Source organism: Triticum urartu, chromosome 2A (assembly GCF_056163025.1).
Source record: "Triticum urartu cultivar PI428250 chromosome 2A, HENAU_Tu73, whole genome shotgun sequence".
NCBI lineage: Eukaryota > Viridiplantae > Streptophyta > Magnoliopsida > Poales > Poaceae > Triticum > Triticum urartu.
The window spans coordinates 8,420,198-8,433,596 of NC_141874.1; the positions used below are offsets into that span (position 1 = coordinate 8,420,198).

The window sequence follows — 13,399 nt, forward strand, 5'->3', positions numbered from 1 at the left end:
TTGAGTATGGAGATGCGGATCATTAGAGACAAGACCCCGGACATCGTGATCGTCGACCCCTTCTACATGCGTGCCAAGCTCTTGAGCAGCGCTGGAGACCGCCAAGTCGCGAGTTCACACCTCGAAGACGTCACTCTGGCAAACCCAGATAAGGATAACTTCCTTGTGCCTTACTTTCCCGAGTAAGTCATCCCTTAACCGACCCGTAGCATATGATTTCTTAGATTTCGATCGTTCTTTTTTTTTCTAACATTCTGTGTTCTGTGCAGTGACACACATTGCACACTCATCCTCTTAAGCCCGAAATATTCCATGGCCACGTATTTCGACCCGAACCGTAACTCCAAGATAGACTACACAAATATCAAGAAAGTTCTTGATGATGTTCTCCCTGGCTACGCCAAATCTGGAGGCACCTTCATCAGGGCAGTTCGTAAGTATGGCAAGCACGTGTTCGCCCACAATACGACGTTCTGCTGCGTCAAGCAGCCTCCTGGCGGTCAGAAGGATGCCTACTACGCCCTCCATCACATGCGGGTGATCGTAAGGGACCATCATCACCTTCTGCTACCAAATAATCTCAAAGATTGGGCCGCGAGCTTGTCGGCAATCCAGGACGAGGACATCAGACAAGAATTCTTTCGCATCCAGTCGGAGTTTGCGGACATCATCCATCAAGATGTCCTTCATACCTCAGGCAGTTCTTCCTCAGATATCAACCGTCCAACATTGAGATAGACGGAATGCTACAAATGCAGGCTGACAACGCCCGCGATTTCATGACCATCACGACAGACGGCGGCTTCATCCACGCTCCTGTCCATGAGCCGAGTCAAAAGTAGTGATGTGTAGTTCTGAAACATTGATTGGCTCATGTTGCAATTAAACTTTAATGAATTGTATGTCTCTTTGGTTTGGACAGTCGTTCAACTTAGATGTAATCGATACTATTTATTAGTAGGACCATGAATCGTGCTATTAATGTCTTTCTTTTCTCTTCCGATCCTTTTGTTGCATACTTATATATTGCTTATGTATGTATTGTCTGTTGTTTCGCTTGTGCATAGAGATGTCGTCGTATGTCGTGTACAAGGGTAAGGTTCCCGGAGTCTACGACGACTGGGAAGAGTGTCGGAGACAGGTTCACCGTTTCAGCGGTAACAGTTACAAAGGGTACACCACTAGGGCGGAGGCCGAATCTAGATACGCCCGCTATCTAGCGGGAGAGAGGAGGGAGCGTTGGAGGAACCAGATGAAGACCAGTTTGATCGCGATGATGCTCATCATGATGACTGCAGCTCTCTTCTATGTGATGGTAGTTTAGATGATTGATATCGACTTGTAATGTGAAGACAAACTCGATACCCGCGGTCTCGAGACTTGTAATGTTTTATCTTTGTTCGGTCTTTTGAATTCAGATACTAATATGATGAATTGTATTCGGAGACTAATCTTCTATTGTATTCGATGAATCTGCTGTTGTTGTGTGCTACTATCTATATTCTGTCAAATAATATATTTTGTAACCTGTGCAAAAATCAAAAAAGTAAAAAAAACAAATATTCATACTAATGGCGCATCACCACAAGGTGTGCCATTAGTATGCCAAAGGATACTAATGGCGCATCAAGACAGAGTGCGCCATTAGTATGCCAAGTATACTAATGGCGCATCTATCCGCAATGCGCCATTAGTGTGCCAAAGCACATGGTTAAATATGGCCCCTGGGAAGCATACTAATGGCGCATGGTGTTATATAGTAATGGCGCACTGGGTGGTGCGCCATTAGTAAAAAATACTAGTGGCGTGATACTAATGGCGCACCAGTGATGCGCCATTAGTAGGCAAAACTAGTGCACCATTAGTAGGCCTTTTTCTAGTAGTGTCTTGAAGGCGTCGTCGCGGCTCTCATTGCCAGTCGTGTTGCTCCAGGGGAAACTCTGATCCTCAGATCGGGCGGTGGCGGCGCTCCGGTGTCGTAACCTTTCTGAAGGCGCCGTCTTGGAGACCACGGTTCGTCGTACGCGGCTTCATCTCTTTGTTGCAATACCTAGCCTTTATTGCAACAAGATGACCAATTCACGCAATGGGACAAGGCTGTCGCAATATCACTACCATATTACAACGACGATGCAGCTTGTGGCAATACATGGCTTCTATTGCAACAAAACGAGTACTTAACGCGATGAAACAAAATTGTGGCAATATGTAGATCCTATTACCACGGACTGGAATTTTGTGGAAATATAGCATTTTATTGCAACAAAAGATAGTTGTAGCAATAATTTTTGTTGCAATAGACCGGAATCCTTGTAGTGATGTTCACGGGGGAGTCCCCCATTACTCTTGTAGTGATAAGGGTGGTGTTGCTGTGCTCAGCGCCTATGTATCCTATCTTGGGTGTGTGCATGTGTTGTGATGGCGTGCGTTTGTACCGGTTTATTGTGGATCGTTGCTTTATATATAAAGCGGGGCAAAAGCCTTTTTCGGTAATTGATTTGCCTGCCAATCTCCGTGTCATACGTGGACTCGTCCACTTTTGGATCAAACAAAACTCGCTTGTACGCAGCTCACACACATCAATCTCCAGCGAACCAGCCACAGTGCCCCCTGGCCCTTCCCTGCGCTTCTGCCTACCGCTAGTCAAACAGAATGGGCCTCCTCCGTGCGCCCTGAGATGGGCCTCCTGCCATGGGCCACTAGACGCCGTGGACCACAGCACTTACGCGCGCCGCCGCCTGACGCTCACGTCAACCGCCACACGTCTCAGCAGCTCCAACGCACATGCCTTCCGCTGTCCGACGCCAGCTGCAACTCGCGGATTCCGCTGTTCTCGTCGTTGATTGCATCTGCGGATGAACTCGCCTAAACATCCGATCAGTTTTCCTACTGATCTATCATCCCTTCACCCACACCGATGCCTTCAATCATAACCTCAAGATCACCTGTGGCCTCCAAATAAACCTAGCGCATGATACCACTGGTTAGAATAAATCCGAGGTATACCGTCGATTATTCAAGGATCAAGCAATCACACAAGCATGACACAGAGATTTGTTAACGAGGTTCACCGATATGGCTACATCCCCGGGGCCTGACTGTGGGCGCTCCTCCATGATACCGCTACAATACCGTACCCGGTCGCCCTGGACGCCGACACATGCCGCCGGCTTCCCCGTGTTCCAGTGCTATTATGTTGGCATAGGTTACATCGTGTGTCTACCCTCACTATATATGAGAGGCCTAGATTACAAGTGTCCTATTAGGACACGACTCCATATTCTATCTAAACACAATAGTAGTACAAGTCCAACTGTAACCTACCTTGTACACTATATTCGACACAACTCCAACATCCTCATTCCCAGAGTAAACCTAGTTAAGTTCCGCAATCATCACCTCATGTTCTGCTTTCATTATTTTGTATCTGTTTGAACAAATGCGTAATTTCTACGTACCATAAGTCATCTTGGAATGGACGGAGTTGTTCGTGACTACATGATATTATCTATGTTTGTTTGTTACTCCCACCTATATAAGTCTTACTCTGTTGCATCTATCTCCAATCTCGGCAATTTTACTAATTGTTAACTACCAAGTTTCTTCCGAGCATACCAGTCCATTTCAAAGCACCACAAATCGAGTGTATTGCATTTGCTCAAATATTTATCAAGTAGGTATATATACATTGTATATATTTATTTCCTGAATAACGATGATTTATTAGAAATTGAGATGATTTTCCTTTTGAAAAATGTTGTTTCCATTTCCACTTTATCTAACTAATTGTAGGTTTTATGCATCGGTTTTTAGGTTTGGGTAAATTATTCTTCACATGCACAACCTGCCATAAATGAATTGATGGTGCGCTCCTCTTGCTTGTTGCTAGGTATGTCTAATTCTGGAGTTAACAAATCAGCTTGATGTGATGATAATGTATGTTTGCTTTTCTTGTGTTCAGGAAAGTGGCTTGGCAACCGCCAAACTCGTACCCCGAGTTTTTAGATTATCAGTTCACTGATCTTAATGTGAGTGCTATCTTAGTTATTAATGTTCTTTCCTGATGTACATGAATGACACTTTCTGGTTTGGCAATGAATAATGTGTTGGTCTCTTGATAAGAGGTGTATGAATGTGGTTTAAAAAATACCAAAAAATGTTTGATTAGTGCTATTGTTTGCAGCTATCGGTAAAGTTGTGATATATCTTTAACCATTGTCGCTTGTCTACACTGTCAACGCGTTAACAACTACGGAAGCTTGATTAGTGCGCTCAATAACGCCTCAAGAGGAGCCATCAGGTGGCGCCCCAACAACTAGTATATAAGTAAGACTATCCCAAACCCCTAATATGATAGGGCAGCCTCACGGATTAACACCTTATTAAGCTGCTGCTTCTTCGACTCTGAAGGCAGTATTGTCAATGGCGTCCTTTGCAAAGATCGGCATGGAGTGCCTACAAGATCCCCTGATCTGGCTATTTCTTGCAATCGCGTCCGTGGCCTTGGTCATCCAGCCAGTGCCAAGACGGCGGCCGCCCCATCCAGCTCCAGGCCCGAAGCCGCTGCCGGTCATCGGCAACATGATGATGGCGGACCAGTTGACTCACCGTGGCCTGGCGGCGCTGGCAAAGCAGTACGGCGGGTTGCTGCACCTCCGCATGGGCTGGCTCCGGATCTTCGTGGTGTCGACCCCTGAGTACGCGCGCGAGGTGCTCCACGCGCAGGACAACGATGACTTCTGGGACCGCCCTGCCTCCATCGCCATCCTCTACCTCACCTACGGCTGCTCCGACATGGCGTTCGCGCACGACGCGCGCTACTGGCGGCAGATGCGCAAGCTGTGCGTCACGAAGCTCTTCAGCCGCCGGCGCGCCGAGACCTGGCTGGCCGTGCACGACGGGTATGGGGAGCTCGTCCGGGACATCGGCAGGTCCAGCGGGGAGGCCGTGAACCTCGGCGAGGTCATCTTCAAGCACACCGTGAGGGTCATCTGCCGGGCCGCCTTCAGCGTCCGCGACGTCCAAGGACTGGAGGAGCTCATCCCCATGTTGAGGGAGTTCTCCAAGCTCTTGGAAGCGTTCCACATCGGTGACTTGTTCCCTTGGCTTAGCTGGATGGGCCGGCGGGGCTTCGACAGCCGCCTCGGCGCTATGCGCGGCGTTCTCGGCAAGTTTGCAGACAAGATCATTGACGATCACATGAGGAGGGGCAAGAATCCCACCGAAGCCGACGCTGACATGGTAGACGACCTACTCGCGTTCCTCGGTGATGCCGGCCAAGCCAGCGCCAAGGACCTGCGCCTCACCCGCGACAACGTCAAGGCCTTGATCATGGTAAGTACGGTAACAGCAGTACTATACGATACGACACACACTTGCCCCAATCTTGCCGTGTGTATATATAGTAGTTGTAAAACTACTTTCTTTTGAATTTACTAATTTTAAGTCAATGAAGTTGCACTTGATTACAAAATGTGTGGATGTTGAACGCAGGACATGTTGTTTGGCGGGCCGGATAATGTCGGCTTCACCATTGAGTGGGCAATGGCAGAGATGATTCATTGCCCTAACATCCTTCTGCAGCTGCATCGGGAGCTCGCAAACATTGTGGGGTTTGAGCGGATGGTCTACGAATCAGATCTTGCCAAGCTCCCCTTCCTTAAGTGTGTCGTCAAGGAGACGCTTCGGATGCATCCGCCGATCCCGGTTATCCTCCGCGGGACCACCAAAGATTGTGTCCTTGGTGGATACTCGGTGCCCAGGGGCTCTCGCGTATTCATCAACACATGGGCAATCAACCGGGACGGTGAGGCATGGAAGGACCCTGACACTTTCCGGCCATCAAGGTTCATGCTCAACGGGGACGCCATCGGGCTAGATCTCAAGGGCGGTTGCTATGAGTTCTTGTCATTTGGTTCTGGAACACGCTCATGCCCGGGGCAAGGGCTCGGCCAGCATGCGGTGGAGTTTGCCATAGCACAGCTCGTGCACGGGTTTAACTGGAAGCTACCCGATGACATGAATCCAATGGAGCTCGACATGAGCGACACGATCGGTTCGACCGTGTCGCGCGCCACACGGCTCTGCGCGGTGCCCACACCCCGCCTCAGATGTCCTTTGTAATACTATATATGACCTGTTGTGCGCATGAAGCAAAACCCAAATGCAGCCTCCAAGTGAGGGCAACCATATGAAACTGTATCTGAAAGCTACTACTGTCACGAGTGGGGGACATGACCTTCCTTCTCTTTTCTATTTTTTTAATGCTCAACTACTTATTACTCAGATCCTCCTGTTTCTCCTCTTTCTCTCCATCCACCCGGTTGTTGGACGTTGTGGGGTCTCACCCATATGTTGCCGGATCCGGCCTTCTCTACCATGGAGGACGGAGGTGATGTGTACTCCGAGAACATGATCTTTGTAATGGTCCGTATGAACATCGTCAATGAATAAAGTGCAGCGATGTTTTTCTAAAAAAAAAACTAGTACCAACGATTGTATCAACGGTCAAGCAGCATGCGGGGCTGTTTGGGCGCCAAGTCCGGATGCTCTTGTGGTACGCCGGAAGGGGTTTTGGTTGGTGAGGGTGGTGCTTCCTTTCTGTGCCTGTTCATACACCTTCTATGTCGGCGGGTGCTCTCCGTGGGGCGCGGTGCTTTAGCTTTCAATATTTGCTGCAGAAGGAAACCAGAGCTAGGCGCGTCCTTTGTAAAGCATTGTACCTTGTAAGGATGTCGCTTTGGTTTCGGATATACATTGTATATATTATTTTTCTGACTACGTTTGCAGAAACTACATGGATTGTGAAGGTAGCATGTATTTTTACATAAGAACAAAGTAACAAATGGCAGCCTACCAAACGCTAACCTACTGCAACATTTTGGCAAAGTTGCCAGCAGCACGATTCCGGGTTGCCACCCTACTCTCACCCATATACATCATTCTAGCAACATCCCAGATATATACATCATCTTGGACTACGAGGACTGACTCCATATTACGTAAGTATCCAAGTTTTAAAGGAGGCCATTTCCACTTAGGGATAATGCTTCTTCCTTGATACCAACATTATCTTTGAATCCTCCGTCTGGTAGTAGATCATGCTCTCCCTCCTCCTTCTCGATGGTGCCGAGGTGGTACCCGTGTATCACACACTTGGTCTTCTCCCACTTGTCAACAGACCTGATGTAGAGCACAAGGATCTTCCTTCGGCCAATCAGTTGGCCAATGGATTTCAGTGAATGGCTATTCCGGTCTTGTTCCACACTATGTTTACGTTATATTCTGTTTGCATCTTGTGGCGCTTCATCGTTCCAATGATGTACGCCATAGATGGACGGAAGAAGAATTGCTTCCACACGTCGTATATTGTCACACATGCTCAAGCGATTATCCGATGCAGTAACTAACCATCATTTTGTTACACTTCAGTGTTCTTTTCAATTTAACAAATCAAAAGATATGACGTATCAAATATCCAAACCAATCTCATGTCTACACAAGTATACATTCCAACAAATATAGCAAGTACGGTTCGGATAATATTCTTGTAGCTAGCTAAGAACGAAGCAATGTCGATGTGTGTCTCACCTGCAAGGTTCTAGGATGGGTGTAGCATATGACTTCCTTGTCGTCAATGGTGAGTATGAAATGATCAATCAGAGTGCGAGACCTCACATGTTTCAGAAACATAGCTTTGGTTGCACAAATTGCCAGAGGAGTGCCTGGCACAAGAGCTCGTCGTTGTCATGCTGGAGTAGTGGCAGCTGCTTGGGGTGCTGGTTCGGAGGAGGCACGACAACTCCGGGAGCCGGCGACGCTCCATGGCCGAGGCACTCGGGCCATGGCAGGGCAGTGGTGCTGTCACAGTGGACCTTTGCAACAAGGTCCTTGTTGAAAAGCCATGCACACAACACCACTGTCACAGTGGACCTTTGCAACAAGGTCCTTGTTGAAAAGCCATGCACACAACAAGCTAGCTGTAGTAAAGGCCCCCAGTTGGCTGGGGCGGTAATTCGGATGGCTGTTTCGGGTGACATTCGATGGTTGCCGAGATGGCTGATCTTATCGGTTTATCACCCAACAGACGCGTAGCATTGCCCCTAATAATTTGTTCAATGTTTTTAAAGTTTGACTTTTCACATAAATTATCGGAAAAGATTTTCATCAGCCGGCCGATTTACAGCGCCTCATCCGCTGCCTGAGGTGCAAACCAAGCTTCACATGTGGGGCCAATCGCTGTTCCTTCTTATCATATTCGCCAATGATTGAGTGCCATTCATTTTCTTTTTTCTTCGTTCATCTTCTGCAATATGCTTTCTATTGCAAAAACAATCTACAATATGACCTCTGTTGCAAAAACAATCTACAGAAAAAATCTATAGAAGTTTCCCCAACATGACCTTTGTTGCAAAAAATTCTTCAATATAATCTTTCTGGTAAAAACCTCTACAGATGTTTCCGCAACATGATATTGTTGAAAAAAATATTCTGCAACATAAACTCTATTCCAAAAAAATTCTACAGACGTTTCCGCAACATAATCTCAGTTGCAAAAAGTTCTGCAACATAATCTATGTTGCAAAAGTTAGGATGCCCGTCACTGCTTGATGAGGCAAATCTAGCGGCTAGCGACCCGGCCGATCTTTTAGAAAAATCAGCCAGCAGACGCGTAGCCCACCCCATAAATTATACGCACTACATTATGAAACGAAGGGAGTATCATGCTTTGTTAAATATTCCTACTCCCTTTGTAACATAAGACATTCTTTGACACTCTCATCATGGACTCTAAAAATGTCTTATAAAAAGTTACAGATGGAGTACCACTGTAAATTAATATAAGACGGTTCTTGACAATAATTTGAACTAAAACCACGCCACTTATTATTGAACGAGGGAGTAGTACCATTAACAATTTACAGAAAAGTTGAAGCGGTGTTCAAGTAGACTACTCCAGTTGTTTTCAACTGTTGGTAAAATCAACAACAATTGCTCCAAATTAATCTACTAACAAACCATGCCTCTGACATTGCACAAGGATTGGCTAATAATTGCTATGACCACTGGAGACAGGACAAAGAATATTTCCAGCTCTCTGCTTGAAAGTTAAGATTTTCTGCAAAAAGACAAACATGATATAATCTCCTAGTCGATGCGACTGGCGTTCTAGTGACCGGCTTCATGGCCCACGGAATTTTGAAACAAGCAAAATTCGAACCATTTGATTTCAAAATAATCTAAAAATAGATGCAAGTTTACAAGGAAATGTATAGAGATGAGTTAATATTACAACCCAAAATCTAAAATACAACCCTGAACTACAAAACTGTCCAATTTACAATCCCGGACTTTCAAAACTGGACAAAAAAACAACCCTCGGTTGGTTTTTGGCTGATTTTGACTGGTTTTGACAAGTCAACCTCCTAGTCAGTGCCAAGTCAATTTTGGGTAATTTTTTGGCTAAAAAATGAAAAAATCTCAAAAATCTACACAACCATTATAATCAATCTAGGAAAATCTCAAAATTTTCCTAGTATAATAATAACTAGAGCAAAAAATCAAATCCGGATCCTTTTTGTTTCATATTTTGGCCAAGAAAAAGTTAACAGAAAAACAATTGAAAAAATTCTCAAAAGGGCACACTACCCTTAGATTCAATATGTGGAAGTTTCAAGAAGTTTTGACCACTGGATAAAAAATAGAAGAAAATTTTAAATTCAGGAGATGGTGACATGGCGTACGACTTGGCACTGACTAGGCTGTTGACTGGTAAAAACCGGTTAAAATCAGTCAAAAACGAACCCATGGTTGTTTTTTGATTGGTTTTGAATGTCGAGTGTTGTATATTAGACGGTTTCGTAGAGGGTTGTGTTTTTTAGACTTCGGAGGTAGTTCGACGTTGTAATATGGGCTTATCTCAAATGTATATGTGTGTAAAAATTTAGGATGAAATACCTTCAAATGTGATCTGTACAAAAATACAAATTCATGGACTTTGAGGATGAATATTATCATCTGCCAAGAAGCCCTAGATTTTTTTTTCTGCATAGCCCTCATTTCAATCTATTTCATTCTGAAAATTTACACACATGTATATTATGCATCCATGTATATCTGTATCTTTTTCAGAATGTTTTGAAACGTAGAAATAAGAATTTTAATGGATTTTGAAAACTACAAATGTAGGCCTCCATGGAGCTCGGCCTCCAAAAGCAAATTCCGACTAGTCGATGCCCTTAGATAGCGGATATGATGCTGACGTGCCAGAATTATTGGTACAAGCCATATGTTGCAATCATTCAAACAATTATTTAACAGGTATGATAATGCAAACAGTAATGTTTTAATGCAAATAGTAATGTTTGTCGAATCTCTCATACCTGATGGGTTACAGCCAGTGTGTCACACCACAAGTACAGTCCTGCCAAGAGTAGTACTCCCTCTGTTTCTAAATATGAGTCGTTTTAGAGATTTCAATGTGGACTATATATGGATATATATAAACGCATTTTAGAGTGTATATTAATTCATTTTGCTCCGTTTGTAGTCTGTATTGGAATCTCTAAAAAGGTTTATATTTAGAAACGGTGGGAGTATGTGTCACACATTGGTTCCCCTTCTATTATAAAATGTGCTGTATGTGTCTGCAAAGAACTATCAACCATATCCTACACCTCTCCCACCTTTACCACACAATCTGCCTCACAATGTCTTCTTCCTCCTTGTGCACGCTGCAAGAAAGCGGTGCCAAAATCAACCAGGAGCTCTACCACAAGTTCACCAACATGGTGTCCTCCTTTCCGTGCTCCCCGGCTCTCACCAGGCACCCGCTCTACCGCCATGACAGTGGCTGGTATGCCCCCCTGGCACCAATGGTCTCCACAATGGTCGCAGACGCATGCTTCTCGGCGCGTCCCTCGGACATCGTCATTGCCACAATGCCGAAGTCCGGCACAACGTGGATAAAAGCAATGCTTTACTCCACGGTGCACAGAAGGGAGCACCCCGTAGACGGCCCCGACCACCCGCTCAACTCACTCGGCCCACATGAGTGCGTCAAGCTCCTGGAGTACCAGCTCTACATACGGAACAGGATCCCGAACCTCGACGGGCTTCCTGACCCTAGGCTCTTCGCTGCGCATGCCCCGTTGGTGTCGCTGCCAAGGTCTGTCCTGACGATGGGCTGCAAAATCGTGTACGTGTGCCGTGACCCCAAGGACGCCTTGATCTCACACTGGAACTTCGTGAACAAGTTCAGGGCCAGGGACGGGTTGGAGGCGCTCTCAGTTGAGACCGCCGCCGATTTTTTCTGTGATGGTGTGACGTTGTTCGGGCCGTACTGGGACCATGTCCTCGGATACTGGCGGGCTCATCAGGCGCACCCTCAGAAGGTTCTCTTCTTCAGGTACGAAGAGATGATTGGGGACCCTGCGGCACACGTGCGGAAGCTGGCGCAATTCGTTGGCCGCCCGTTCTGCATGGAGGAGGAAGAGGCTGGCGCGGTAGAAGCCATCGTAAGGTTGTGCTCGTTTGAGCACATGACTGGGCTCGACGTGGCCAAGCATGGCAAGACAGAGCTCGTTGTCAGCATGGCGGAGAATAGTTGGTTCTTCCGGCGTGGCCAGGTTGGGGACTGGGAGAACTATCTGTCGCGAGAGACGGCAGGGAGGATAGACGCCATTACCGAGGCCAGGTTCAAGGGTTCTGGCCTCCGTGTATAGCCGGTCATGGTGTAATATTGTTACTCAATCATTGTGCGTGCTGTGCTAGATATGTAACCTGGAATAGTTATGCATGTGAATTCAGTGAGGGACTGTATTGTATGTGGCTGTTTCCGTCTGTATTGGTGTTTTTCTATCTCCGTCTGTATTGGTATTTTTCTATCTAAATAAATAGCAGAAACATACTTTGATCGTCTACCAGAGCTCCACATGGAAATATCTAGTAAGTGATATATGATATCAGTAGTTCTGTACACACAACTAGGCATGCATGACCAAAACACACACGCCAATCCTTCAAACTTACATCGTCTTGCTCTCGCTATCTATACACGGAGACTGGAACCTCTGAAAACCTGGACTCAATGATGGCGTCTATCCTCTCCGCCATCTCTGCCGATAGATGGGTCTCCCAGTCGCTGATTTCGCCATGCCGCCCGGAACAACCAACTGTTATCTTACTCGTCGAACACGAGTATTGGTTTTGGCTCCCTCCAGCCGCACGCTCTCCCTCCAGCCGCACCGGCCGCGGCGGCCACTCGCCCCAGCCACTGCCCATCCCCGGGGCGGCCGCTCCTCACCATGCCCCTCCCTGTCTCTCCCCGGGATCCAGGGTCGCCACCGGCCAGCCTTCAATGCATCTCCCCCGCGGGACTGGATCTATCCACCGGTCCGTCCCAGGTGCCTGCCACGCCCCTCTCCCCTGCTGCGCAGGTGGAGGAAACGCCGCAGCAAATCCTGCGGTGGGATGCTGACCCAAGGGCGCGCCCTCGCTCGGACCGGAAGGCCACGCCTGCACACACACACACACACACACACACACACACACACACACACACACACACACACACACACACACACACACACACACACACCGTTCCAGCATCCCCGCCTTCTATTCATCATAGTGGCCCCGTCCCCATCGCCAGATCTGGCCACCGACGACATTCAAGAGGCCTCCGACCACATTCAAGGGGTCTAGGAGATGCACCTTTCCCGCAAGAGCAAAAGGGAAACCCGGGCTGCTGCGGTCCGAGCATCGCCCCGTCGCGGGCCTGCCTCTGAACCGCGGTCCGGCCGTGGCTTCCCCCCGGGGAGTGAGGCCTTCCTCAGCAGATTTAAGGGCCTCTGCTTCCGCTGCTTGAGCACCCACCATAACCGTTTAGACTGCCATGATCCGCTCCACTGCATCATCTGTAGAAGGCCCGGCCACTACGGCTGGGAGTGCCCTTAAAACCAGCGGAAATGGAGAGGGGATGGCTCGATGCATGATCGCCTGGGCAAGGCCGGTGCGGTCCGCCCCGTTCGCGAGCGCCTCGTCTTCCCCGACCGCTCCAACGCGCAGCGCATGGCTTCCGACGGCCCCCTGCTTCGACCACGGGCGCCGGCCTCGTTCGAGCTACAAGGTGATCGCGTCCACGCCGGCCTTGGATTAGTATGTCTTCCAGTGAGCATGTGCTCAGAATGTCTGAGTACTACAATTGCTTGAATCAAGTGGGAGTTTATCTTCGAGATAAGATAGTGATTGACAGAGTTCTCTAGTCACTATCACCAAGTTACCGGAACTTCGTGATGAACTATAATAAGCATGGGATGACGAAAACGATTCCCGAGCTCTTCGTGATGCTAAAATCGACGAAGGTAGAAATCAAGAAGAGCATCAAATGTTGATGGTT

General features: G+C 47.5%; 2 protein-coding genes across 2 annotated transcripts; both read left to right on the plus strand.

Moving 5' to 3' along the window:
• Positions 1–4,371: 4,371 nt before the first annotated feature.
• Positions 4,372–6,259, plus strand: LOC125540592 (cytochrome P450 84A1). Its single transcript, XM_048704199.2, has 2 exons — positions 4,372–5,334; positions 5,494–6,259. The coding sequence occupies exons 1-2, from the start codon at positions 4,423–4,425 to the stop codon at positions 6,121–6,123; spliced, it is 1,542 nt and encodes a 513-aa protein (XP_048560156.2). The 5' UTR covers positions 4,372–4,422; the 3' UTR covers positions 6,124–6,259.
• A 4,381-nt stretch (positions 6,260–10,640) lies between these two features.
• LOC125540593 (cytosolic sulfotransferase 5) lies at positions 10,641–11,811 on the plus strand. The gene has a single exon (XM_048704200.2). It carries the CDS (start codon positions 10,641–10,643, stop codon positions 11,721–11,723), a length of 1,083 nt encoding a protein of 360 aa, XP_048560157.2. The 3' UTR covers positions 11,724–11,811.
• Positions 11,812–13,399: the final 1,588 nt, after the last annotated feature.